At 46.4% G+C, this 27,358-nt stretch overlaps 1 protein-coding gene across 3 annotated transcripts; it reads right to left on the minus strand.

Annotated features, from left to right (window-relative positions):
• Window positions 1–6,504: 6,504 nt before the first annotated feature.
• On the minus strand, window positions 6,505–22,320 carry ETV3 (ETS variant transcription factor 3). 3 transcript variants are annotated; one of them, XR_003550503.1, is made up of 5 exons: window positions 21,883–22,308; window positions 21,055–21,292; window positions 19,673–19,788; window positions 19,045–19,359; window positions 10,779–10,911 (listed from the first exon to the last, which is right to left on the minus strand). XR_003550503.1 is itself a non-coding variant. In XM_006155220.3 (4 exons), the coding sequence occupies exons 1-4, from the start codon at window positions 21,926–21,928 to the stop codon at window positions 9,743–9,745; spliced, it is 1,569 nt and encodes a 522-aa protein (XP_006155282.1). In that variant the 5' UTR covers window positions 21,929–22,295; the 3' UTR covers window positions 6,505–9,742. The 3 variants fall into 3 exon arrangements, 2 of the variants coding, with proteins under 2 accessions (XP_006155282.1, XP_027630280.1); XM_006155220.3 differs by lacking the exon at window positions 19,045–19,359 and having other exon boundaries at window positions 6,505–10,911; window positions 21,883–22,295; XM_027774479.1 differs by lacking the exon at window positions 19,045–19,359 and having other exon boundaries at window positions 10,651–10,914; window positions 19,665–19,788; window positions 21,883–22,320.
• Between the last annotated feature and the right edge of the window lie 5,038 nt (window positions 22,321–27,358).

Below are 27,358 nucleotides of genomic sequence, written 5' to 3' on the forward strand. Positions count from 1 at the left end.
CCAGGCGAGTGCAGAGCTCAAATGAGAACTGAACCCTCTATCTTTTTAAAGCTTTTTTTCTTCCATGATGAAGAGAGACAGAGAGACTGTACTCCCAATACAACCCCATTCTCAACCAGCCCCAGATCATAGGCCCGTGAGTGCCAGTCATGTTCAGGGAGGTATTCAGATGTGAAACTGGAACCTTCCCATGTAGGTCACCCTCAGAGTGTAGCACCATCTCCCAGCCCCTCTGCCCTTCCCCTTTTTTATGGAGAAGTTTTCACGTGAGCTCATCAGAAAGACAGAGACAGAGAGACAGAAAGTGATAAATCACCCCCCAAGGGGGGATGGCCATGCCGCAATCCCTTCTCCTCCATTCTCTTCTTGGGATCTTGGGCACGCACGCACACGCGCCCGGTGTAAGTTTAAGCCACCGGGTCCAGGACTCGAACCTCGGTTGACTACATGGGAATTCGGTGACATAGCCATTATGTTAACTGCTGGTCCCGCCCCTCTGCCCCTTAATCCCTTCATAATAGCAGCTAATTTCCAACACGTAAATCTTTGGGGGATAGACTCAAATCACATGCTGATAGTGACGGGCACTCATCCATCTGGGAGCTGCCTGCATTTAGAACGGGGTTTGCGGGTGTACTTTTTATTTATTTGTTTATTTAATTTTCAGGAGGGGAGCTAGGGAGAGAGTGGCCTCCCTGAAGTATCTGTGAACACCTGAGTTCCTGTGGATCCAAGTCAGGACTGAAAATTCTGCAGCAACCAGAGAAGTTGCAGCCTTGCTAGGGGATGAAAGGAAAGGCTGAGGAGTCTAGAAAGAGCACTGGGGTAGGAGTCAGAGCTTTCTCTCCATCATCCATTGAGGCTAGACCAGAAGCTCCTGGCTGGTCAGGCTTGTGTCTATGAGCTTTGCAGTCACAGGACAGGCCTAGCACCCAGCAGGCCTTTGGGAGCTGTTGGCTGAATAAATGAATGGCCGTTGCCACCTCGCCAGTCTCTTTATTTGAGTTCAGTATATTGGCTTGTTTCCCTGACTGAAAGATGAGCCCCTAAACAGAGACCACTCTCCCCACGTCTCTCAGCACACAGCCCTGCGTGCAGACCTGTTCAGTACATGTCTGCTCCATGAATGAATGACTGACTGCTTGCATGTGTGACTCTCCTGCTCGGGGCCTTGAGGTCATTCCAGGACTGATTCCACAACACTCCCTAGAGAAATTGGGGCCCCTTTAGAGTGACTCAATCCCTGGGGACAGCAGATGGTGTAATGGTTATGTCACTGGTTACATCCCACATAGTCGACCGCAGTTTGAGTTCTGGACTTGGTGACTTAAAACTCACGCCAGTGGTGCATAGCGTTTGTATGTTTTAAGAAAATATTATAAGAATAACACACTCCCCCCCAAAAACAAACAGACAAACAACAAAACCTCATGCCAAGTGCGTGTGTGTGCGTGCCCAAGCCTGAGAGGAGAATGGAGGAGAAGGAATTGCTGTGTGGCCATCGCCCCGGGGGGTGATTTTTCGCTGTCTTTCTGTTTCTGTGGTGACTACACGCACTCTATAGCAAAAATCTCTCTCTCAAAACAAAAACAAAAACAAAACAATTAGAGTAACTCAGTACCTCCTTCTCCCTTCTAGGCTTTGTGCAGTACTGCTGAGAGGCAGTGAAGTATTTGAGGGGAAAAAAAATGGACTTTGGGGGGACCAGCAGGTGACATGGTGGTTAAGGTGCTGGACACTACCACATGGTCACTTGTGGTTCAAATCCTGGACCTGGTGGCTTGCTTTCTCTCTTTCTCTTCCTGTCTCTGTGTGTGTGTGTGTGTGTGTCTCTGTCCAAATTAAGATAAATGAATGAATAAATAAAATTAAATAAATAATTCTTTAAAAGCAAGCAAACAAACAAAAAATGGGCTTCGGAGTCAGAAACGTGGTGAGAACCAGCTCTGTGCTGTTGACCTTGGTCAATTCACTTTGCTCACCTTTGTTTTCTTCATCTGCAAAACCGGGGAATAGTACCTTCTTTTTTTTTTGGAGAGGTTTTTGCTATAGGGCGCGTGCACTCACCAGACAGACAGAGACAGAGAGATAGAAAGCGAGAAATCATCCCCCGGGGGGGATGGCCACACCGCAATCCCTTCTCCTCCATTCTCCTCTCGGGATCTTGGGCACGCACGCACACGTGCCCGGCGTGAGTTTAAGCCACCGGGTCCGGGACTCGAACTGTGGTCGACTACGTGGGAATCCAGCGACATAGCCATTACGTGAACTGCTGGTCCTGGGAATAGTACCTTCTGAAGAAGGAAAATTTGCAGATCGAGTTAATCCAAGTTAAGTAAGAAGAACATACCATTTTTTAAAGATAAGGTCTTGCTGTGTCACCACCCTTCTGCTGCAGCCTACCAGTTGGGACTACAGGTGTGTGCCACCACACGCACCTATGTATTCATTTATTTAAAAAATTCGCTATAGGACATGTGCACTCACTAGGGAGAGAGGTACGGTGAAAAGGCACTCCCCGGGGGGATGGCCATGCCACAGTCCCTTCTCCTACATTCTCCTCATGGGATTTTAGGCATGCACATACATGCACTTGGTGGATTTTTCAAGATGCTAGGTCCAGGACTTGAACTGCCCAGTTGGCCATGTGGGATCCAGCTGCCTTAACCTCCACGCCACCTGCTCGCCCAGTAAACCTCTATTTTTATAAATGACCCAGACTCAGGTATTTTCCATGATTAATAACGAAATGGACTAAAACATGAAGGCACGGGGCCTTAATGGCTTTCATGGTAACAGAGTAGGACCTCACATAAAACATGTTGGCCCCATCTTTAAAAAATGACTTTGAGTACTAAGAGCTTAACGTGCAACATTTAATCCTTATAACCATCCGACATAATAGGGAGGTTGACGCACGGAGAGGTCTGCCAGTCAGTAAAGCAGCAGGGGTAGGACCATGGGATTAGAGCTGGTTTCAGGGTCTTCATCGCCTTCCTCAGGAAGTCACCTCCGCAGCTGCTGGGAGAGGAGAGAGGCAGGAGGGCCAGAAGGCAGCAGAGGCCACGGGCTGCCTTGGGGGGGGGGCTTCTGCTGCTGCCCTCCCTCTCACCTGTTCTTTTTGTTTTGTTTTGTTTAGAACAAGAAGTGGGTGAGTGAAACTGGAAGGAATGAGTTTGAACCCTAAGAGGGGATAGGAAGGGAAGAGCCCAGGTAGCTCTTCAGGGCTACAGGTGTCTTGGAAACTGGGAAGTCAGAGAGCATCTGCAAGAGTAGGAGTCTCTTAACATTTTTCTTTTGTGTGCATTCTTGGTTTTTTTATTTATTATTTTTGAAAGATTTCTTTCTTCAGAGAGAGAGAGAGAGGAAGAGAGACAGAACGCGCTACAGCACCCTCAACAGGGTCTTGATTGCCCCCCACCCCTAGCCTCAGCCAGCCATGGATGATGGGCATAGAATGCTCAGTGTATTCAGGGAGGTCTCTGGGTATGAAGGTGGAACCTTCCTCTGCAGGTCAGCTTCACAGAGTCTACATTTTAGCCCTGTACCGTCTGGCCCCCATGCGTTGTTATTTATTTATTCGGCAAACATTTATCAAGCATCCCCAGGCTCCAGGCACTGGAGAAAGGGAGGCAGACTGAAACCTGGGCTTGTCCTGGGCTTTGTGGTCCTCTTGAGAGAGGGCAGATGGCAGCAGTGTGGTTGGAGCCGTGAGAGGTAAACGGGCTGTAAGAGAACACAGAGGAGTGCTCCTGACTGGCCTGCAAAGGCCCCGAGAAGCATGGCTTCTGAGTTTCTTCTGAAGGGTGAGATATAACTGGCTGGGTGAAGCAGGGGGAAGAGTGCTCCAGGCAGTGCTACACACTGGAGAGACAGAGAGAGACAGAGACAGAGTGAGAAGTCACACTCCAGGGTGAATTCTTTCTTTTAAAATTTTTGCCTTGGGGTGTGTGCGCTCCCCAGAGTCAGAGACATAGAGAAGGAAAGTGTGAAATCACCCACCCAGAGGGAATGACAATTCTGCAATCCCCCTCCTCCAGTCTCTCCTGGGATCTTGGGTACGTTTGCACATGCACCCAGCATGAGTTTCAAGCCAGTGGATCTAGGACTCGAACCATAGTCAGCCATGTGGGAGCCCAGTGACATAACCACTATGCCATCTGCTGCTCCCTGGATTGTTTTCAATCCTGACTTGGATCTGTAGGAACTCAGGTAGTTCGTTCAGTATGGCTGAGAGTCCTTCTAGCAGACAGATTAAGAGTACCTGTGCTGGGGCTTGAACCCTGATCATGCCAGCTATACTTCTTTGAGATTCAGAGCTTCCCTCGCTAAGATGGAGAGAAACACAGGACCTAAGAGGGCTGTCAGGAAGATGAAGTGAGTTTACAAGAAGTCCTGAAAACACCTGGCATACGGTGAGCTGAGGACACTGGCCGTTATAGCTGCAGCGCAGGCTTTGGGCAGATGGCGGGCATGTCTGTGTGCCTGTGTGTGCGGGATGAGGCTGGGAGGGCAGGCCTGCCCAACACGGAGATAAGGGAACCAAGGAAGGCTTATTCCCTATTCGTTCCCCCGTCTCTAAGGCTGTCTTCCCCCTTGTTCTCTAATCACCCCAGGCCCTGTCTCTTCACTCTTTCTCTCCTGCTCATCACCACTCCCTCCCCTCTTTGAGTAATCATCACATTGGAAGCACTGAATGGTTCCCTTAGGCTGGCAGGAGCAGATATGCCTGGGACCCTGACCTCAAAACTAATCCAAGTTTCTTCCTAAAGCAAGTCTCTTTCTGCATTTCAACAATAAAGAGGGGGAGAGAAGCTGGAGGTTCTCCCAGCAGGAGAGTCTGTCTCATCCAAGCCCATTCCCAGACTCTTTTAAAAAAATTTATTCCTCTCTCCCTCCCTCCCTTCCTTTTGTGAGGGAAAGATAAGACCCTCCAGAGTTTCCTACTGTGCTCCCTTCCCCACCCACAGCCTTCCCAGCCAGCATTAGGGCTTGCAGGGGTCCAGCACAGGCAGGTTGATTGGGAAGCCCACCGGGATCTTCCAAGTGCCTTCCAGCACTGTTGCAGGACCTCGCTAACCGGCACCCTTGCAGCTGGGCCCGTCCCAGCTTCCTGGATTACTTCGGGGAGTGACCAGTCAGCCCCTCACTTCACTGTTTGCCCTAAATGACTGAAGCCTTCTTGAGTAGATACTGACAGGGCAGTTACAGTTCCTCACAGCGACGGCCTTGAAGCCTCCTCACTGGCCTAGGATTGCCACGGCTAGCAAAATAAAATGCAAATTCATTAGCTGCCTCCCAAGACCCTTCAGACCCCTCATAATCCGTCCTTTTGCTTTCTCACTGAACCCCACCACTCAATTTACCTTCCTGAACGGGGACACTTCAATTGGAGTCTAATTTAACACTTGGCATGGTGGGACCCTCAGAAAGTCTTTTGTCTATCTCCCATGAGTTAAAAGGAGATTAGTCTGGCACTAGTAATCTTGAGGTGTTACACGATATTCAATACTGCCCCCCAACATCGTCTCCTACCTCCCTGAATTCTTGAACATTTTCATCACCCTCAAAATAAAAGCTGACCCATTAGCAGTCATTCTCTCTCCCTGACCATCACTTTTCCAGGTCGTGTCTCTGGATTTGCCTATCCTGGACAGCTCATACAAATGCTACCATGCAGTGTGCGGCCTCCGGCAAGACACACGTGCAGAATATATACACATATCTATGTAATTTTATTTCCTGAGACAGACGGGCACAGGAACCCTTGACGGGGTCCTGTCACAGTGCAATCCTCCTTCCTCCCCGCCAGTCAGTCAGGTCACAGGTGTGCCTGGTGTGCTCACTCGGGACCAAACCCTGGGCCTTCCCACGTGACTCCAGTATCCTGTAGCAGTGCACCCCCGCCTGCACCACCAGTCAGGCCTCGCTTGCTCTTTGCGAATCCTCACGGCAATCTTCAGATAAAAACTTGCCCCTAACTCGTGTGTCTGATTCAGTTTCCTTTTTTCCAGTAGCAGCCAGCCACTCAAGGAAATGGAATTTCCCAACTGCTCATTTCACCAGCACCTGTGCAGTAGGAAGGAAAAAGGCTGGGGTAGGGTGGGCGAGCAAGGCCTTGGTGAGTTCTCTGGCACAGGGTCTAAGGAACAACCAAACCAACACTCAGCAAAGGTTACTTAAAAGTATTTTTTTTTTATTTAACTTTAATTTCTGAGGTAAAATACTTTTTTTCTTTCAACTTCCATAACAAAATACAGAGCTATCAGATACCCCTGGAAAAAAATATGTATATTATACATATATTTCTATAACATTACATCATATATATATAATATATATATGCAAAAATTTGAAGACTTTATAGAAAACATAACATCTAAAAGGCACTGCACAATGGAGTTAAGATTACTTACATTTTATGTACATATACACATTTTATTCTAAGCGGATAACTAGAGAGAGTCATCTTTCACATATGTGAATGTTTCATTCACAAATCCCTGCATCACAATTTTATAACTCAAAAGAATGCCTAAATATCTCAAAACAAATTAACTGGTAACTTTTTTCCCCCCAAGAAGACTAAAAATGGGACAGTGCTTAAGGTCTGAATCAGTCTTTTTTTTTTCTTACACACACAAAAAAATGTAAGTTCCATCACTGTTTACAAAACAAAAAGCACGAACATAATTATGGAATAAATAAAAAAAAAAACAAGGGACAAACAGCAACTGACTACCCATTTGGTGAGAAGTGACATACTGTTTTAATGCTTCTGAAAAGTGCCTCGGCCCGTGGAGGATGAAGGTGCAATGACTCCTCGGATTAGTGACTTGGGGTTTAATGCAGTGCAGCTTGAAAGTTAGGGCGAAGGGACTCAGTGACCTGTTTGTTTTGCTCCTACCCATTCTTCAGGAAAAAAGGTGAGCTCAGCAAGGCTGTACGTCCTTAAGAGATCTGTAATGTTTTCTACATTTAAAAAGGTGAACTGTTTACATGAACGAATTCTTGATTAATAACGTTTAAATAGATTCATATTTACACAGTTTTAAACATTTGGCACAGCAACATTTGGAAAAAAAAAAAAAGTGGAGAGAGGGAGAGAACAGGTCTGGTCTTGCCATCCCCCCCCCGCACCCCGCCCTTTTCCACCTGCTGTTGGAGTGATGAGATGGTCACAGAAGAGAGGGGCCTGGCTCTACAAGGGCTGTGACAGGAGTGGGCTGGAGGGGAACTCGCTCCCATTCTTTTGCCCCAGGAAACAGCAATGACCTCCGCGAGCCCTGGTCCACTTCCTGAGCAAGACCCAGTTCCGCTCTGTGTGAGGACCCTGCCCCCCCAGCCCCAACCCCAGTGTGCAGTGCAAATCAACCGACAATTTACTGGTGGAATGGCAATCGAGGAAACAAACACCAAACAATTTCTTAAAAGCCAGAAAACATTTTTCATGGAGTTGAGCGCATTTTTTGAGTGTGGTTTTTTTTTTTTTTCAAGTGTAAAAGCAGTGACTTTTTGTTCAAACAGAAGCAGCATCTAGGAATTAATCCTGGCACTTGGGTTCTAGGGGGTTACGGGTATGCATCATGGATTTTTTTTCCTCTCTCTTATTTTAAAGGCCTCGTGTTTCTATTCCTGAGTTCATACAGACACCTGCTGGCCCTCCCCTCTAGCAGGCAGTGGTGGCCAGCCAGTCTCCCTGGTTAGATCTGGCAATGCCAAGCAGAGGACCCTCCTCCCCCTGCTGGGCTTGCTTTCTGATTCAGAGGTAAGCTGAGGTGCAGAGAAAGAAACTGCAAAAATACTTCCACCAAAGGCAGCCTAAATGGGGACCCCTCTGCAGCCTGACCATTCTCCTAGTCCCTCTCCTGGGGAAAGACAAGTCGTTTGTGAAACCTGAATCCAAAGGGAGAGACTTGGCAGAAAACAGCATGATGGAGGCATGTCATTCCAAGCCAGTTCGAACGTCACACTCAACCTCCTCTAACCTTTCCTGAGCCCCAATCTCCTGTATGCACTCCAGTTAAAAAAAAGAAAAAACACCCAACCATAAAACATAAGCCTCAAATGTTATGTAGTATACAGGCTTCACTTAGGCTAAGATGGAGCCAGGAATTCTGCAATCCCTAGCACAGCCCTGTGCCCCCTTGCCCTTGTGAGGTATGGAATTAGGTCTCCCCTCCCTGCTGCCAGGTGGTCTTAGCCAGCGAGGTGCTGAAGCGCATCAGGTAAGAACATGTGCACACCCGAAGGCTGGCTGCTGCTGCTGCTTTCTCTCGGCTCCTAGTCCAGGCCCCTTTTGCTTCGCATCAGATCAACAGTTTCCCATTCCTCTGAATTTGGAAGGGAACTTCCATGAAGAAACAATTCCTCGCTGTCTGTAAACTGGAGTCTCCTGTAGGACCGTTGGTTGATCGTAAGACTCAGAACAATCTAGGCAAATGGGTTGGGCAAGAACGTAACACAGCAGGACAGACACCAACGGTCTCACTTGTAACAGGCCTTCTTGGCACCTGGCTGCCTTCTGTGTCTTCTTTCCATCTCTTTCTTCAGTCTCAACATCACCCACTTGTACCCCCAGCTATCTTCCGCGTTTCCAGGTAGCATCTGCCCTAAACTCCCACCATCTTGCCTTTTTGCTACCCATTCCAACGACATCAACAGGAACTAAGTATCGGCCAGAAATATTACCAAGTCTCAACATTCCTGGATTATCTGAAAAGTTGTCCATGCACTTTTACAGGTTTATGTTGACAGACCCGTATCATCTTAAAGTATGTTCATAGTTAAGGCTTGACTCAAGAACAGCAGAGAACTAGACGTAATGGAAAGACACCTTCGACAACGCTGTCACGCCTCTCGGTGAACTTGCTCCCAGTTGCACTTTGGTTTGGCTCCCCAAACCCAAGATGGAAAAAGGAAAATGAAGGATTATTCTTGTTTTGCTTTTAAAGGCATTGGGTTACTTCCTCCTGCCCTCTTCTTTCTTCCCTGAACAAGAGTTTACAGCTTCTCATGGCTTCTTAATAGGTGAAGGAGGTGAAAAGTCCAGAAACTCATGGTGGGGCTTCCCGACTCAACCATACAGCCGAGTGGCTACCTTCCCAACCCCACTCTAACTGGCAGTACATTCATGTTTCTTGAAAACATGTTTTTGAGAAAGAAAAACAAAAATTGCCAAACAACCAAAAAAAAAAGAAAAAAGAAAAAACGAAAAAGAGCAACATCTGAACATTTCCCCCACCCACTGACCCAGTAAGACTGGATATTCCACTCCTCCCCAGAAATAATTCTAAAGAAACATTTCAGACAAAATAGTATTAATGGTCTCTCACTGTTCAACCTCCAGCTGCGCCCGTTTCCCTTTTATGCATCTCAGAGCAAAGTAAATTCATCGATGGCTTTCTGTATATAAACAGAATAGAAAAGACAGACATCTGGAACCTGAACTATCACAGGACCAAGAAGTATCTTGGCCCTTTTACGAGTTTCCTTGTTCTTTCCTTGAGTGGACGCCCCGACAGGAAAAAGAGGCTCCTTCTCTCTTCAATACCCTCCCTGTGTCCTCATCAGGAAAAAAAAGTGTGTTCATATCTCACCTAATTTACAACAGAAGATGCCCCATCCCATCCCCCAAACATAAAAATACAAGTCTATGCCCCTAGAATGATCAAACCAGTCTAAGCCCTCCCGCCCGCCCCCCACCCTGAACCTTGCTACATAAATACATGTATGTATTTGATTATAGTATAAACAGTTCCCAGCCCACTTCCGGTCCTAAGCATCTGCAGTTAGCGGCTGCCAGGCCCCGGGGTCCTGACCCGTTCCAGAGGAACTTGCCACTCTTACTCAGCTCTCGGGCTTCAGGGTCATCGTTCCAGCGTCGCTTTAACCGGAGCTTGGGAGGCATCAGGGCATCTTCTTTCTTCTCAGGTACGCTGGGCTCTTTACCGGTCCTGTCCTCACTGTCTTCAGACACTTCCAGGGGCTCTTCGCTTGGGGTACCAATGGGCACTGAGGGCCAGACAGGCGGTGCAGCAGGGCGAGCAAAGACAGTGCCCTTTCCCTCTTCTGTGGTCCTGCTTGGCACAGCACCTGCTTCTTGAGTGAGCTCCTCCTTCTCTTGGGCTGACTGCCTGAGGCCCTCAGGATCTCTCTCAGGGGTGGGCTCCACCTTGATTCTTGGGGGCACAGGTGCCATGCTGGTAACTGTGACAGGTGCTGCCTCCTCACTGCTCTCCACCCTCTCCCTGTTCTTGCGCCCAACTGGCGGTGGCTGCAGCTTGATAGAAAACTGAGAGGGCTCCTCTGGGTGCACTTGGCACTGCAGTGGCGGAACCATGAACCCTGGGAAACGGGGAAAAGTCCGGGGGCTCAGATGATAGTTGAACACAGAACAGGCTTGAGAATGAAGGTAGTGTTTCATTTCCTCAGGGTTGAAGGAGAAGCAACTGCTGCTGGTGAAGGGGCTCAGGCCTGGTGAGGGGCTGTAGGAGAAGATGGTGGGAGTCAGTGAGAGGGCTGGCGAAATAGGGACATTAAATCCGCGGCCAGGGATCGGAGAGACAGCAAAGGGACTTTGGGGGTCTGGATACATCCCTGGCCTGGTGAACAGAGGAAGCATGATGTCAGGCTTGCGTTTCTGATGGCCCATCCCTCCTCCACTGACAGCACTCCTGGAGGACATGAGGTCCACACCCCGGCGCCAGTCAGGAGCTGAGCCGTCCTCCAGCTCCGAGAGCTCCACCTTCCTGTCAGTGCCATTACTTGACTCCTGGCCAGCTGCAGTCAGGGAGCCAGCAGAGAAGCGCCCTGGCTGAACGTCGCTAGTTGGAGAGTGAGTGTCCAGAGGTGGGAAATGGAACCGCGAAGAGGCTGTTGGCACTGGTGGCGCACTCTGAGGAACGACACCTGAGATGGTGGAAAAGATGAGAAGCTGCGTTAGAGGTTTGGCCATCTGTTCTCATCATTTTTACTCAGGCTAAGTACGAAATACATATTTTTTTTTTGGAGAGGTTTTTGTTATAGGGCGCATGTACTCACCAGACAGAGAGAGACAGAGAGACAGAAAGCGAGAAATCACCCCCCAGGGGGGATGGCCACGCCGCAATCCCTTCTCCTCCATTCTCCTCTCAGGATCTTGGGCACACACGCACACACGCCTGGCATGAGTTTAAGTCACCGGGTCCGGGACGCGAACCGCGGTCGACTATGTGAGAGTCCAGTGACATAGCCATTACGCTAACTGCTGGTCCCAAGTACGAAATGTTTAGCAACAGGAAAGAAACATTCCAACTGTGGACTGAAACCCACAGTTCTCCACCTGCTTAGTAACTACTGCTCGGGTGCTTCGGCTCAATCTTTCTACTCAATCTCATTTATTTCTTTCACAAGTGAGAGAGAGAGTGTATGTACACTCCCCCAATATGGTCTTGCCACTGTGACCCATCTTAGCCTCGGCTGGCCCCAGTTCTGGGCATGCAACATATGTGCCGACAGTACTCAGAGAGGTCTGCCAGCACAGACCCATAGCCCTCCCCCACGGTCAGCCTTGGAGAGCACAGCTGTGTCACTGTCGCCAGTCTGGCCCTTTTTTGCTCAGTCTCTCCCTTGCCTCTTAGTCATTTTTTTTGGAGGAGGTGTTTTTTTTTTTTTTTTGCTATAGGGCACGTGCACTCAAAAAAAAGAAAGACAGAGACAGACAGACAGAAAGTGAGAAATCACCCCCCAGGGGAGATGGCCATGCTGCAATCCCTTCTCTTCCATTTTCCTCTCAGGATCTTGGGCATGCAGGCACACATGCCCAGTGTGTTTAAGCCACCGGGTCCGGGATTAGAACCACAGTTAACTACATGGGAGTCCAGTGACATAGCCATTATGCCAACTGCTGGTCCTGCCTCTTAGTCATTTTATCGTCTTCCCAGTACTACTTATTTATTTATTTATTTTTGGGAGACGTTTTCGCTATAGGGCGCGTGCGCTCGCCAGACAGACAGAGACAGACAGACAGAAAGTGAGAAATCACCCCCCAGGGGAGATGGCCATGCTGCAATCCCTTCTCTTCCATTTTCCTCTCAGGATCTTGGGCACGCATGCACACGTGCCTAGCGTGAGTTTAAGCCACCGGGTCCGGGACTTGAACCGTGGTCGACTACGTGGGAGTCCAGCAACATAGCCATTATGCTAATTGCTGGTCCCCCCAGTATTACTTATTATTTGAAATACCACTGACTTGCTACCTATATTCTAAAACATAAATTCCATGAGGCGGGGACTCCCTATTATGCACTTTATTCCCAGAAGATCAGTGCACAGCAATTAGTAGATGCTCAATAAATGTAAGTTGAATGAATGAATACACTCAAGAGCCTTCTCTCCTATAACTCTAAATACTGTGTATATATCACCAGTCTTATTTTTCATCAAATAGTCTTCTTATCTTAACTTTAACCATATGTACAAGGTAAGTAAGCCAAATAAAACCAAAAGACAAAAGAAGAAAGAGCATGTATGTAAAGCAATATTTTAATATATATGGACATGAACAAGACCATACTCTTAATTTTACTTCTTTATTTATTATTTTTAAATTTGACCAGAGTCAGACAGAGAGAGAGAGGGAACGTGAGAAAGCAAGTCTCTTGGACTGGGACTCAAACTGTGGTTGGCCATATGTGGGAGTCCAGAACCCCAACCACCAACCATGACCATATTTTAATAAAAACAGATTAATTAAAAAAAAGTTGTATGTGGAAGTTCTCATGACACATATTTTATAATTTCTGATATATAATCACAGAGATTCAAATCTTCTAATCTCTCTAACTCTTCATCTCTCTAACAAATTCTAAATAATGATCTCTGTTCCCATCTTGCCTTCAAGCACTGAGGAGGCTGGGAGAAAATCCAGGACCTATGACTCCCTTCGCTTGCTAAAACGTGACGCTCCGGCAGAAACTGACATTTTGCTAACCGTATCAACTTCAAAGGCTCACAAATTCTTCACTTTCTCCAAAGGTCTTTCCAATATATGGGCATGGGAAAGGTCTGCCTTTGGAGGCCTCGAGGATTCCCAGGGAGGGCTGAGGGCTTCTAGCATGATGTTGATTATCAGGAGGGCTCTTTACACTCTCAGACTAAGATAAGGGAGAAGGAAAAATAGGAAGAAATCAAAACAAGTATGGTAATCTAAGAGAAGCAGCAGAAAGGTGCCTATGATGCAGCACGGTTGGGAACTGTTCCCAGACAGCTGCTGCCTTCCATTCCTGGTAGAGCAGTGATCCTCGGACAGGATGCATGCGTGCAGGACTGCAGCTTCTCAGCTCCTGGGACTGGGAACCACTGCACCGGGCAGCACTTCCCACTGATGTTCACAGAAAACTGTTCTGCAGGATGACGACCCCCCTCCCCCTTTCAGTTATTGCTATAGGGTGTGTGAGTTTGCCAGAGACAGACAGACAGACAGAGAAAGTGAGAAAGCACCCCTGAAGGGGGATGGCCACACTGCAATCCCTTCTCCTCCAGTCTGCTCTGGAGATCTTGGGCACGCATGCATAGCACCTTGACCTACACACTACCTGCTGGTCCTCTTCTTTTTTTAAAGTCACTTATATATTCAACCTTACAATTAGGAAAGCCAGATGGATGACTATGCTTATCATTTGAGTAAAGCCAGGAAGGCTGCAGGCTGAAAGGATCTCATCTACCAGCTTATTACAGTGGTTGAAATGCTGCTCTTCTTGGGGCTATCAGGTGGTGTGGAGGTTAAGGGCGCTGGACTCCCACATGGCCGACTGTGATTTGAGTCCTGGACCTGGCGGCTTAATTTCTCACTTTCTCTCGCGCTCTCACTATCCCTCTCTGGTCAAACTACATGAAATAAATGAATAAATGAAGTTAAATTAAAAAAAATTATTTGAAAAAATGTTGTTCTCCTTGATTCTTTTGGATTTTAAGTTTTTATTAAGAGCATATCTGCTTAGGAGTTGGCAAGTGGTGTGGAGGTTAAGGGTGCTGGGCTCCCACATAGCTGACCGCAGTTCAAGTCTCAGACCTGGCAGCTTGCTTTCTCACTTTCCCTCTCTCTCGCTCTCACTCTGTCCTTCTCTGGTCAAATTAAAGTAAGTAAGTAAATAAATAAAATTAAATAAAAGAATTCTTAGAATAAAAAGCATATCTGCTTAAAAGTAAAAAACCACTTCTAAGTACTCTGTAGGATTGAGCAAGTACGATGTGGAGGGCAAAGAAAGCTCTGTCTCCTAAGCAGCTCAGAAATGTGTGGTTAAATCAAGTCAGTGTTTCTTTCTTTCTTTTTTATTTGGAGAGGTTTTTGCTATAGGGTGCATGCGCTCGCCAGAAAGACAGAGAGACAGAAAGCGAGAAATCACACCCTAGAGGGGACGGCCACACTGCAATCCCTTCTCCTCTCAGGATCTTGGGCATGCACACACATGCACCCGGTGTGAGTTTAAGCCACCGGGTCCGGGACTCGAACCATGGTCAGCTATATGGGAGTCCAGCAACATAGTCATTATGCTAACTGCTGGTCCCAAGTCAGTGTTTCTTGCTTTGTTTTGTCTTTTGTCCTTTAACTGGAGGATAACTCTGTCTTTATGCATACTAAGGTACACTGTAAATGTGTGTACAAGACAGGAACACGATACATAGCATTTCCCAAATACACTGTGTGGAGCAGGAAAGGGAGACTACTAGCAGCAATGCTGGGAGGTTAGTCACCTTCCTGGCTTGGCCTGGCTTCCGACTGGCTGGAACAGCCACACCCTCATAGGTGAGATCTCACATCTAAGATTTTGTTTGGGGAAAAAAAAAAGTTTGCTAAGGGCCAGCTGGAGACATGGTGGTTCGGGCAGCTGGATCTCACATGGCTGATGGCACAATTTGAGTCTTGGACTTGGTGGCTTGAAAAACACACCAGGTGTGTGTGTGTGTGTTCAAAATCTTGAGAGGAGAATGGATTGTAGTGTGATTTCTTACTTTCCCTCACTCTCTCCTCCTCGCTTTCTTTCTCTATGGCAAGCATATGCATCTATAGGATGCAAAACAAAACAAAACAAAACAAAAAAAGTTTGCCATAAAAAAAAAAAATCCATGTTTGAATACCACTGCTTTGAAAGAAGACTACCTTCATGAAAAAAATAAACACAAAATTCTTGTAGGAAAATCTGGGTCTTAATCTCAGTTCTGGCACCTTCAACCTTGTAGCCTACTGCAGATAAACTGGAAACTTCCCTTGGGCAAAATGAAAACAAGACCTTTGTCTACATTCAAACCCTGTCCTTACCATTTGTTAGTTACGTGTTTCTGGATAACTTACCTCTCTGTATCTGTTTCCTTACCTGTAAAACAGGTAATAACAGGACCAGTCCTAATGTTATGAAGATTGAAAACCAGATAATATTTGTAAAGGCCTTAAAAATATGCATGTGGTTGTTAAAATAAATTTTTCCTAGATAGTAATAGTGGTCCAAAAAATAAAAAATTTGGGCCAGGCAGGTGGCATGTGGTTAAGGTGGCTAGATCCTATTAGGCTGGCTGTGCAGTTTGAATCCCAGACCTGGTGGCCTGAAAAATACACCTGGGGTGTGTGTGTGTGTGTGTGTGTCCAAAACCTGGAGAGGAACGAGCAAGAGAAGGGACTGTGATGTGGTTATCTCTGCGGGGAGGTGCTCTTTCACTTTCCCTCTCTCTGTCTCTCCCTTCTCTATCTCTCTTTGGCAAGGCTCATGGGCCCTAAGCAAATTAAAAAATTAAAAAAGAAGAAAAAGTGAAAGAAAACTTAGAGGGCTCATTGGTTCATTCGAATATGGACCATGTATGAGAAAACAGTATGAAAGCAATGTTAAACTTCCTCAGTGTGGTAATGTTACTGTGGTTATGGAAGAACATGTGCTTGCTCCTGGGAGATACATGCTGAAGTGCACAGGGGTGAGTGTCACTATGCCTACAACTTAATGTAGAAAAATTCAAAAAGTATACACAAATAGAAAGAGATTAAACACATGTGGCAACAATGTCAATCATTAGTGAGTCTAGATAAGGGATATATGGGGGCTATCTGTTCTTTTTTCAATTTTTCTGTAGGTATGAAGTTTTCCAAAAACAAACAAAAACTTAGGGTAAGAGTGGGAGTAGGAAGGCACAGACTCAAGGTCTCAAGACATGCTCCCACCAGACCGGGAACCATTTTTACTAGTATCACCTGTATCTTTCCAATGTTTCTTAGGCAAATCTAAAAACAAATTTAAAACATATTAAATAATGTATTTTATAGAATTAAAAAAAAGAATTATTTAATTTTATTCATTCATTCATTCATTTTAATTTGATCAGAGAGAGACATGCACAGAGAGAAAGAGTGGGGAAGTGAGAAAGCAAGCCACCAGGTCCAGGACTCGAACCGTGGGGTCAGCCACGTGGGAGTGTCCAGCGCCTCAACCACCATGCCACCTGCTGGTCCCTTACAGGATGTTTTTAATGATAAATGTAAGACACTGTATCTTACAAAATGAAAATACTTTCAATATTACCCAAATATTAAAAATGCTATCCTAGGGGCTGGCAGGTGGTATGGTGGTTAAGGGCGTTGGACTCTCGCATGGCTGACCAAGGTTCAAGTCCCAGACTTTGCGGCTTTCTTTCTTCACCCCCCCATTGCCCCCCCCCCCCCGCTCTGTTCCTCTCTGGTCAAATTAAAAATTCACAAAGTTCAATAAAATAATTCTTAAAAGAAAAAAAAGAATTCTACCCTATATTAACATTGAGAAGAAGCATGAGGAAGGGAAGGGAGAATATTTACCCTCATACTTGATATGCTCTGATATTATTTGGTTATGTTATAATTAATTGTATATTGCCTTTATTTAAAAAAAACATACATACCAGAACAGCTCAATTTCATTAACACACCTTGTAGACACGATCTCTTTGGTCTCCAGGATGTAAATCCACATAGCTCTACTTCTGAGAGCTCTTATCACATTTCACATTGTATTAAATCTAGTCTGTCTTACCTTTCCTACCAAACTCCAAGTTCCTTAAAGGAAAAACTTCCCCATAACTTTTTATTTTTTGGTTTTTAAGGCTGACCACCTTATTTGTTGAACACGCGGATAAATCTCAATGTAAGGAAGGAATGTACAATCTATTGGGTCACTGAAAAAGTCATAATGTATTTTTCTTCATATATGCAAAAATGTGTCATGACTTTTCTGATGACCCAATATCAATAGGAGAACTAGATTTAAAAAAAATCTCCCTTGAAAGTTTTTTTTAGACTATTTTTAAAAATTGTTTTATTATTTATTCATTTTAATTTGACCAGACAGTGTGTGTGGGGGGGAGAAATCTAGCTGCCAGGTCCAGGACTAGAACAACGGTCTGCCATGTGGGAGTTCAGCGCCTTTAACTACCACGCCATCTGCTGGCCTCAGGAGAACTAGATTTTAATAGTTCAATACTTTAAGAATTATTTCCTGAGAAACTAACAATGAGTGACAGCCTCATCAGTCTTTGACTTTACTGTCTATCTTTATTATTTTTAATTTATTTTTTAATTGCTAGAGGGCATGTGCACTGGCTATAAAGACATAGAGACAGAGAAGAATGTACCCCCCAATGGGCCTGGTCATGCTGCAATCCTTTATCTATTTCTCCATCCAGTCAGGATTTTAGGTAAGAATATACATGTGACTTGTCTTCCAAGCCACTGGGGCTGGAGTCTGAACCACAGCTGATCATGTGGGATCTGGCTCCTGTCACCACTAAGGTACAGGCTAGCCACCTATCTTTATTATTTGTAAAATGATGTACTTCACTAGGCTACAGGATCGAATAAGGTAATTCACAAAAACCCTACACAAACGTATCTCCATTTCACAGATGTTCAATTTAATAGATGTTCAATAGATATTATGTTCCTCTGTCATCATAAAGCTAACATTAAACAGCACCTGTTCTAACTGGGTAGAAGTTGTCTATAAACTGATGCCTCGAGTTCTGTGGAGTTATCTGTGTCTAGGATGTGAGCAACTAAGTACTGACAGTATGCCAAAAAGAAATGTAACCCTGTTTTGCTTTCCCTGTGACTTTTTGATTAAGATCTTGAGCTTGGTTAAGGATCAATGTTGGTTCAATAGCCTTCAGGCAGAACAGGTGTGCTAGGCCACTACTGTTAATTTCTGACAGGTATCTTCATAGAGTGAAGGTCTAGATTTTCTAGCCCTGGAAAACCACATTATCCCCGAGGGTTGATGGATAACCCATTCTAGATTGTCCAAGTAGCTGGCTTCTGGGTTTTCAATGGACAAAAATGAGTGAAAGAATCAGACCAATGAAGCAGTGGGAAAGGGGGTGGTGGAGTGTGTGTGGGGGGGATATGAACACCAATGCATTCTTTAAAACTGCTGGCAAACATAAGAAAATAAAGCTTCACCTAGAGCCCCAATTCTTCCAGGTGCCCAGTGAAGAGGCAAGAGAGGAAACAAGATTCTAGTGGCTAAAACAGGTCTTATTTCCTAACGCCTCTCCCTCAGGCACAAGGAAAGAAAACAGGTTGTAATTAGAGAGATGCATTCCAATACCATTTTTTTTTTTTAAATGCATGCCCCAGGGACAGGAGGGAGTGGTTACAGGAGAGATGGAACTATAATGATAGCACAGTGGAGCTAAAACTGCCCTAACTTGTTGCGTGTAGTAATTACATTTCTGCAGTGAATCTCAGCATTATATTCTCTCAGCCACACCCCCGCTCTATTTTTTCAGGTTTCTTCCAACTTTTCTCTGAGAAGTTGTATTAGGGCAGAATCATGACTGGCTTTTTTTTTTTTGCCTTAACAAACAGGCACACAAAGATTAAGTATTGACAGACTGGCCAGAAATTAGTTAAACACAATCTATTTCCCTGAGCAGGGGTTTGATTTTCATTTTAAAACAAACAAACAAAAAAAACCTATAAACAAACAAACTGTATGCACGTAACAACAAAACCTTAGAAGAGACTGCCTCTGTATCAAGAGAGAGACTGACCTAGAGGCTCTGTGAAGAGGTGTCATGGAGAGCTATCAGCTGGAGAGCCTGGAGGGGAAGCCCTGCTGCACTTAAAAGAAGAGAAGGTCAAGTAACCCCAGAGTCTTGTTCTCTGAGGAGTTGGTGGTGCAGATCAAAGGCACTGCTTTTCACTGCAAACATGTGAACCTCCCCAGCTCTGATCAAGGATGCTGTGGTTTTGATGATATTCACTTGATAAGGGAGAGCTTGGTAGTTTCATAGAAAATCGGAAGTGTCTGTAGAAACAGGTTCCTATCTATGAGAGAGCTTTCGGGCAGGTGTTAAAGCTGAGTCCTGGAGCCAAAAGATCAACACAAACCTGTGGAATGTCATTCCCAAAGAGGACAGTGCAATAACTTCTAGGAGATTGCAAATAATATGCAGAAAAGAAGTACAAATAAACAAACCAAACAAATCTATCCTGATACTGCATGCCTATGCTCCCTCTGAGAAGAATGGAACACGTGAGCAAGACACTGAGGCAATCCAAGGGCTCACAATAATTTAGTATTTCGAAATCTTCCTTAAACATGCCATATTAGACTTTGGTTTTTAAAATCTTTTTCCATTCAAAATACATTCCCCATGAAAAGAGTATGCATCTTACCACTTGACCGAATGTTGATGAATGGGTAGTTGGGCATCACCAGCTTGCTGAAGTTAAATTTGTAAGTAAACCTTTTCCCTTTAGTTTTATGAAGGATTCTTTTGTTGTAATAGTATCTGTAAAAACAGGAATGCATGTCAATTTAACTTCTAGTTTTTGACAGCTTTCAATAAACTTAGGTATCCACTGTGACCAAGGATTCTTGCTCTAAGTATTAACTGTGAACATTATCATTCGTGTGTAGTCTGGCCCTCAGGGTAGGGCTGAGAAACCTAATAGCTTACTTTTCTCATTTGATTTTCAACTAAACTCTAGGCTTTAGCTAGAGCTTTACAAAGACAACCTTACTTTAAAATCAACACCTACCCTAACCCCAACCACTTTTCTTCTCCATCTCTCTACAATGTCAATTCTATAGTCCATTTCCTTCCTGTTCCACTACATGTTACTAACTGCCTACTTTCTCTTTTCTGATTGCCCAGGTGGGGGCAGACAAGTCTCTTGAGAGATCTGATGTGGTTAGTCTGGAGGCCCAAGCTCAAGGCATAGACAAAGGAATGCAGAACTGTTTTATGGTGGCGGGTTAAACAATGGCATACCCTGATCTGGAAAGCAGCAGCCAGCTTGGCCTGCTTCTACTATAAGGACTCTGGGGATGTGAGAGGCTCCAGCACAGCTACTACACAGACTACACTCAGGGTACTAAAAAAGAAGAACAGTAGGGGAACTTCAGCATACATGGAACCTTTAGCCCTGCTTCTACTCAGTAGTTCAGGTCATAAACTGCCTGCTGAGCCCTTGAGGGCTAAAGAGTTATGAAATGTAAAGACTGGCAAGTGGAAAGGAGAACCTGAGAAAACCTATCACAAATCTTTTGACAGGTGGAGCAACCTGCAGACTGACAACCAAGCTCACAGATACAGCTCCTCAACAGCTAGGTCGGTGCCATTCAGCCAGCCCGCCTCCCGCGTGACTGCTTTGCTCGTTTCCAGTTTTGCCTAGGGAAGCCCAAAGAAGAGGTATTCTAACACGTTCCCAATAGGGAAGTCTAAACTAATCCTCTGGATTATACATGAGCTCCAATCTGTGTTTCATCATACACTCTCGCCCACTACTGAGCAGATTCGGCTGTCTGTCAGGATCCAGTGCCAGCCGCATTGGAATTCCCTCCTACATATAACCAAAGATATGCCTTTTCCCCTCCTGAGCCTGTGCTACTCAGACTCAACAGCCCTCTACCCCCACTTTAAAGCTACACATTATTATTCACTAAGATAGTGTGGTCTCTTATCGCCTGATCCTTTTTTTATCTAGCATTCACTGAACTGCTCAGTCTCCTTCCAATCTGTTAACACCACAGATTTGGGAGTCCTTTCCCTTACCTGAGGGCTCGGCTTAGCTTGTCATAATTCATCTGTGGTTTGCATTTCCTGCGGCCCCAGAGGCGGGCCACCTCGTCTGGATCCTTGATGACAAACTCTCCGTACTCTCCCTGCTGCCAGGCGATGACATGGCGGAACTCTTCCTTCTGCAGCAGCTCCAGGATGAAGTGCCACAGCTGGATCTGCCGGGAGCCTGGGGATGACTCTGTTTTGTAGGCCCAGTCGGGGAACTGATACCCTTTAATGTGAACAGGGCAAGATCAAGGCAGTTAGGGGCAAGGCACTACATCTGGCACCGCCACCTTCACATTCCACCACTCCAGATCTCTGGAGTGCTTTGCAAACATGCCATAAACACCCTTCCAGTCACCTATGGCTAACCACAACAGGGGACAGGAAAGAACAGAGAAGTTACCTATCCTTGTGACAATCATTAATCTGATAATAGTTGGGAGCAGCCCCCAGGTGTCCTAATCTCTTACCTTTTCACACATTAATAAATTTCATGCCTACTTTCCATGAGGTGAACATTCCAGAGAACAAACAGGAAAGGTAATGTTTTAGGAAAATACAGTTGAAAACTCCTTACTCCAAGGTTGGAATTGTGCTTTGTTATAGAAAAGGAGACTCTAAAGCTTGGGAAGGGTGTGGAGACCAGGCATGTTAAATACACACCCACAGGAAACAAGCCTACAACTGTCCTAGCAATAGCCATCCAGTCAAGAGGCTGTCAGGCATGGTCTGGCATTTGTGAACAGAGCTCAAGTGGAGAGAACAGGAAATAAAGAGGGACATTCCAGGTGCATCAGATGATTAACTTCTGCTCACCTCCACCTCCTTCTGGCTTTTCCACGATGCTACAGCCTGCTTTCATTTTCACCCTCCTGCTGAGAGACACAAGCCCACAATTACTTTAAGATACTATTTATTTACTCTCCTCCCCAGGCTTACTGGCACAGCCTCTCCCAAACTTCCTTTTCCCCCGTCTTTTCCTTCCTTATACAATTCTCTTTCTTTCAAACATGTCACCTTTAAACTGCTAACCCCAGGTTATCAAATGATGGTCCTCAGGTCCTCAGCTTCAAAAGCCATAATTATCTCTCACCTGACTTCAAACCACACAGTGTAAACACTGTCTTTAATATTTGCTTTCTTCCTCCTGACCAACTCTTCAAATGTTTTTTTTTTTTAAAAAAAGGAAGGGTACAGTGAAACAGGTCCAAAAAGGCAGCCAAAACAAGTCAAACAGTTTGTCTTCTATTACTAGACAGGCCTGGATGCCAAGATACACAAGCCGGAGTTCACCCAGATGTACCAGTCTAAAGAACGGTGAAAAAACCCTCCAAACCCATCTGATTCCTACTCAAGAATGAACATCTGATTTTGATTTATTTTACTGAATTATGTGAGATGGGAGAAAACTCCTCCCAGACAGAAACTGCCCCCTCCCCCTTAAAAAACACCCTAGGATACAGGAAGTAAACACATCATATGTACAGTCACTCTGTACAAGACACACACACACACACACACACACTCACTCCTCAGTATTTTAAATTTTTTTTAAGAAAAATTTAACATTTTCTTCCTTCAACGAGAAGGAAAAGAAAAAGCTGACATTTCGGAGGACCTTCTGGCCGATGAGTGACAGGAGTCTTGCTGTGATATGAATTCATCCATCCAGATTTACAGTTCCTCAATAAATTTCCTGTTCCTAGCAGCAAGCAGCATTGTGTCAGTCTATCCTTTAGCAAAAAAGGAGGGAGGGGTGAAACTACCAGCCAGAGCGATGGAGGCAGATGGACCCTCACTGCTTCCCAGGATGGACAGGCCTCAGCACCCACATTAACAGGAGTCTAGAGAGAGTGCAGGTGCTCCAGTGGCCCCAGGGTGGGGTGGGGACAAATCCTAATCTTGGAAATTTCATTTAACCTAGGAGTCCTCTAGACCCTTTGAATTTCTCTCTCACCAGACACACACTATAGTTTCAGTCTATAAAACTAGCAGGGGCCAAGGACCTGCTCTGAGATAATGCCTCAGAGGAAGGCGAAAACAGGCACAGGCACAGACACACACACACACACACACACACACAGCTACACAATAGCAGGGCACCAGGCTGAGACAGGAGTTTCCTCTCTCATCTCCGTGACAATAAGGGAGGAAAAACACTAATTTCCCCACTGCTCCAGGAAGCTGCCTGGACTCTTAACTCCTAGATGGCCCTCTCGGATCTCGAGGCCTTGTCCCTGCTAAAGAATGCCCTTCAGCCAGCTCCACTGTGGGGTCCCAAGCCAGCTGCAACGATGACCTGGCCAGGAAGCCTTCTCTTGACATCAGCTCCCGAATTTTCCCCATAAAGGTCCCCTCGCAGGAGCCCGGAGGCGCCCCTCATGCCGTTCACTAATCCACTCCGAGGACACACTGTCCAAGCAGGGCCACCCGTCTCAACTCTGCAAACCCCAGGCCCCCTACGCTCCTTTCGATCGCGACCACTGCCCGAAGAGCGAGGCATGCACAGTGTGGCCCTGTGGGTCCCCGCGGCAGACTCCTGACTCCACAGCCTCTCCAGCCTCCCTTCCACTCGCCCCGTGGCCTCGGGTTCCCGGAGCCACCGCACGAACGCTGCCCTGGGTCCCTGTCGCCCCTCAGACACCGGGCTCCCTCCCTCCCCCGCCCCCTCGCTGGGTGAGGCCCGCTCCGGTCGGTACGTGGCCCGCCTCCTCATCCACCCCAGCAGGAAGTGACCTTCTCGGCTGCTTTCGTCACTTCCATCCTCGGCCGAGAGGGCGGGGGAGGAGGCGGCGCCCTCCCGCCGGCTCCCGGCCTCCCCCCGCCGCACCCAGCCGCGTCTCCCTTTCCTTTCTCCTTTCCGCAGACGCCGACTTCCGCCCGCACGCCTCCTGCGCGCTCCTCGCGTCGCGCATTCCGCGCCTTCTCCCCGGCCGCGCCTCCCCGGCGCGGCGCGTGCGTCACTCTGCGGGGGCACGTTACGCACACTCGCGGCGGCTGCTCGGCCCGGCCGGCGCACGAGGGTCTGCGGGCGCGGATGGGTGACGGGGTTCGGGGTCTTCGGGTACCGCGCGCGGCCCCGCCGGGGCTGTGCTGTGAGAGGTGGCCCGAGGGACCTGTCGGACCCCCAGGAAGGGCCCAGCGCCGGGATCAAGCCCCTCCTGTTTGCGGACAGGAGGCTCTGTTTCTCCAGGGGAGGTCGAGGGGAGCCCTGACATGGGGAGAGAGGGCCCGCGGAGCCGGCACAAGTCCTCCACCCTCTGAGAAAGGGCCTTTTGGTGGAGGGGGGGAAAGCCCTGCACAGCGGTCCCGGCGGCACGTGGCTTGGGCAGTTCCAGACCCGGGAGGACGACGGCTTTTTGCTTGGCCTAGTCCCCATTTATGTAGCCTCATTTTGACCCAGTCTAAGCTTGAAAGTCTCCCTGAGGTCATTGAAACTCATCTCTCCTTTCTTTTTTTTTTTTTTTGGGGAGGGGAGAGATTTTCACTGTAGGGCGCGTGCGCTCGCCAGGCAGACAGAAAGAGACATAGAGACAGAAAGCGAGAAATCACCCCCCAGAGGGGATGGTCACGCCGCAATCCCTTCTCCTCCATTCTCCTCTCGGGATCTTGGGCAAGCACGCACACACGCCCGGCGTGAGTTTTAAGCCACCGGGTCCGGGGACGTGAACTGCGGTCAACTACGTGGGAGTCCAGCGACATAGCCATTACGCTAACTGCTGGTTCCCTTCCTTTCTTTTTTCTTTATCTTTTGTATAAATATTTTGTCCAAAACGCTATCTCTTTAAGGCTTATTAATGATAAAGGATTTCAAACAGTTCACTCTCTCCACCCCTACCCCCATAAATCTAAGGGGTGTCCATTATTAGTTTCACTCTAGAGGCAGAAGAAAGGAAGGAGAGGGTGAGATCGGTGACTTAAATTGGAATAAAGAAAAAGAATATGGGAGAGGTGAAGAAGAGAGGTGGAATTGGAGGATTGAAGGTCAATTTTGATCAAAATGCATCAAATTTTGTTTTGTATCATTACTCTGATACACGTTTCCATCTGCCACATAGAACATAGGCTATGAAGATACCACGATAGTTGCTACAGAGAAGCTGGCTTTCTTGTTTTGGATATATGCTACTTGCTACTCTCTAGGTTTTGAAATTATTCAATAGTAACTTGGTTTCCACTGGCCTAAAGTTGCCTTACCCTTTTATAAAAGGCAGGGCAACATTGGTGATATTTCTAGTTAGAAAATCCTATATAGGTGAGTAAGGAGCAAACCAAGGTCCATAGAATTGCCTTGGGCAGGCCATGTTGCCTAGTGGTTAGGGGAGCCAGATCTCTCATAGTCAGCTGGTTCAGATTCCCACCCCAGGACTTGAAAAGCACAGACTGGATACCTGTATGGTGTGTGTCCCAAATCCCCAACCAGATGACAAATGGGAGAGGAGGAATTGCCATGTGGCCATATCCCATTGGGGGAGGGGGTTCTCCCTCTCTCAAAGAGAAGAAAGGGTTGCTAATATCTACAATTAGTCCATGCGCTCTTTGAGTGTAGCACTGTCTGCATATCTTCTGTGTAGTCCATAGAATATTGCTCTAAAATATTGGGGTTTAGTTAAATGATGGAAATTGTATTTAGGTCCTCCTACCTTCATCTACTAACTTTGTGACCTTGGTTAAGTTACCTGACTTGTTTGTGTTGGTTCCTTCTCTGTATGAACATAATACCTATGTCCTTGTGCTTGTCACATTAGTGTATTAGTACATATAGAGTGATTACAACAGAGAATGCCCTTTCTAAGTATGGTGGATGATGTGTAAGTGTTGGCAGAAGTAATAGTTATAAGTGTCATTATTATAAGAATCCTCAAATTCCCAGGGGCCAGCCGGTGGTGTGGTGGTTAAGGTGCTGGACTCCCACATGGTTCACTGTGGTTCGAGTCCTGGACCTGGTGATTTGAAAATTATGCTGGGTGTATGTGTGAGCATGCCTAAGATCCCAAGAGGAGAATGGAGGAGAAGGGATTGTGGCATGGCCATCCCTCCTGGGGGGTGATTTTCTCTTTCCTTCTCTCTGTCTCTCTCTCTGGTGAGTGCATGTGTTATGGCAAAGAAACCTTAAAAAAAAAAAAATTCTCAAGTTCTCACACAATCCATGAACATCTTCGTAATTGTGTCAACTCGGAAACCAAGGTGATTAGGATTGAGCAGCTTTTTCCGAAAGTCTGAAATTGCTGAGCTCATAGCTCAAACAGTCATGGTTAGAGCTAGCACTTCAATTCCAAGGATCCTGTGTTCTGCCAAAAGGCTGAGTATAGGCATTCCTTCTGCCTATGTTTATTCACCCTAGGCTCCTAGTGGCCCTCCGTTGGTGCTTTCTGACTAATTAGGGTCACAAAGGATGACTTCAGTAAACACAATTAGTGGGGATAAATAGGTCTCTCCACTTGGCTGGAGCCTGAATTGATATATTGAGAAATGTTTATATCCCAGCAGGACTCATCAGTTTTTACATTAAGCATCTAATCACTGGGCTGAATCTCAACAGGTGAATTTGAGTTTGCTAGAGCAAACTGGAAATACCCTAACGATTAGTGGGCCCAGATAAATGAGTTGTGTGCTGGGAACCTCTCCTGCAGTGGTAGAATCTGGGGAGACTGGGATGGCTAGGGACTTCTTGCCCGGTGCTCCCAAGGTTCCTCTCCACTGTCTTTCACCATGGCACTGCTGCCTTCTTCATCTGCTGCAAACAGGCTTCACAACTGGAAAGCCTTGGTTTCTGAAATGGGGAAAGCATGAGGGTGGAAACACTTAGAGGAAGCCTAGGGATCAAGGCGAGTTGTAATCACTCTTGAATTCCCACTTGCTCAAAGCCCTCTTTGTCCACTGACCCTCCTGCCCTCCCCCCCACCCATCTTTATAATTGTTCCATATGTCTAGGATGAGTTTCTGTTCTAAATAACACTCTCAGTTTCATTTTCACCGCAACACAGCTAGCTACTCCACTGCTGCTTAAATTTAAAAAAAGAGGAAAGAGAAAAACTTTTAAAATTTATTTTTCTTCTAAAAAGCTCTCCCTGGATGTGTGTGTGTGTGTGTGTGTGTTTATTCTCTGGCTGGCACTTTTTATAGTTTCCATTTTCATCTGTGCACTTAAAGTCTCCATGTTCTACACTTACCCAGACATGTATATGATATAAATGCTTTCGGGCCAGCCTGTGGTGTGGTGGTTAAGGCACTAGACCCCACGTGACTGAATGCACAGTTCAAGTCCTGGACCCAGTGGCTTGAAAATTAC

The sequence above is a fragment of the Tupaia chinensis genome, unplaced genomic scaffold (genome assembly GCF_000334495.1).
Source record: "Tupaia chinensis unplaced genomic scaffold, TupChi_1.0 Scaffold000438_1, whole genome shotgun sequence".
In the NCBI taxonomy this organism is placed as follows: domain Eukaryota; kingdom Metazoa; phylum Chordata; class Mammalia; order Scandentia; family Tupaiidae; genus Tupaia; species Tupaia belangeri.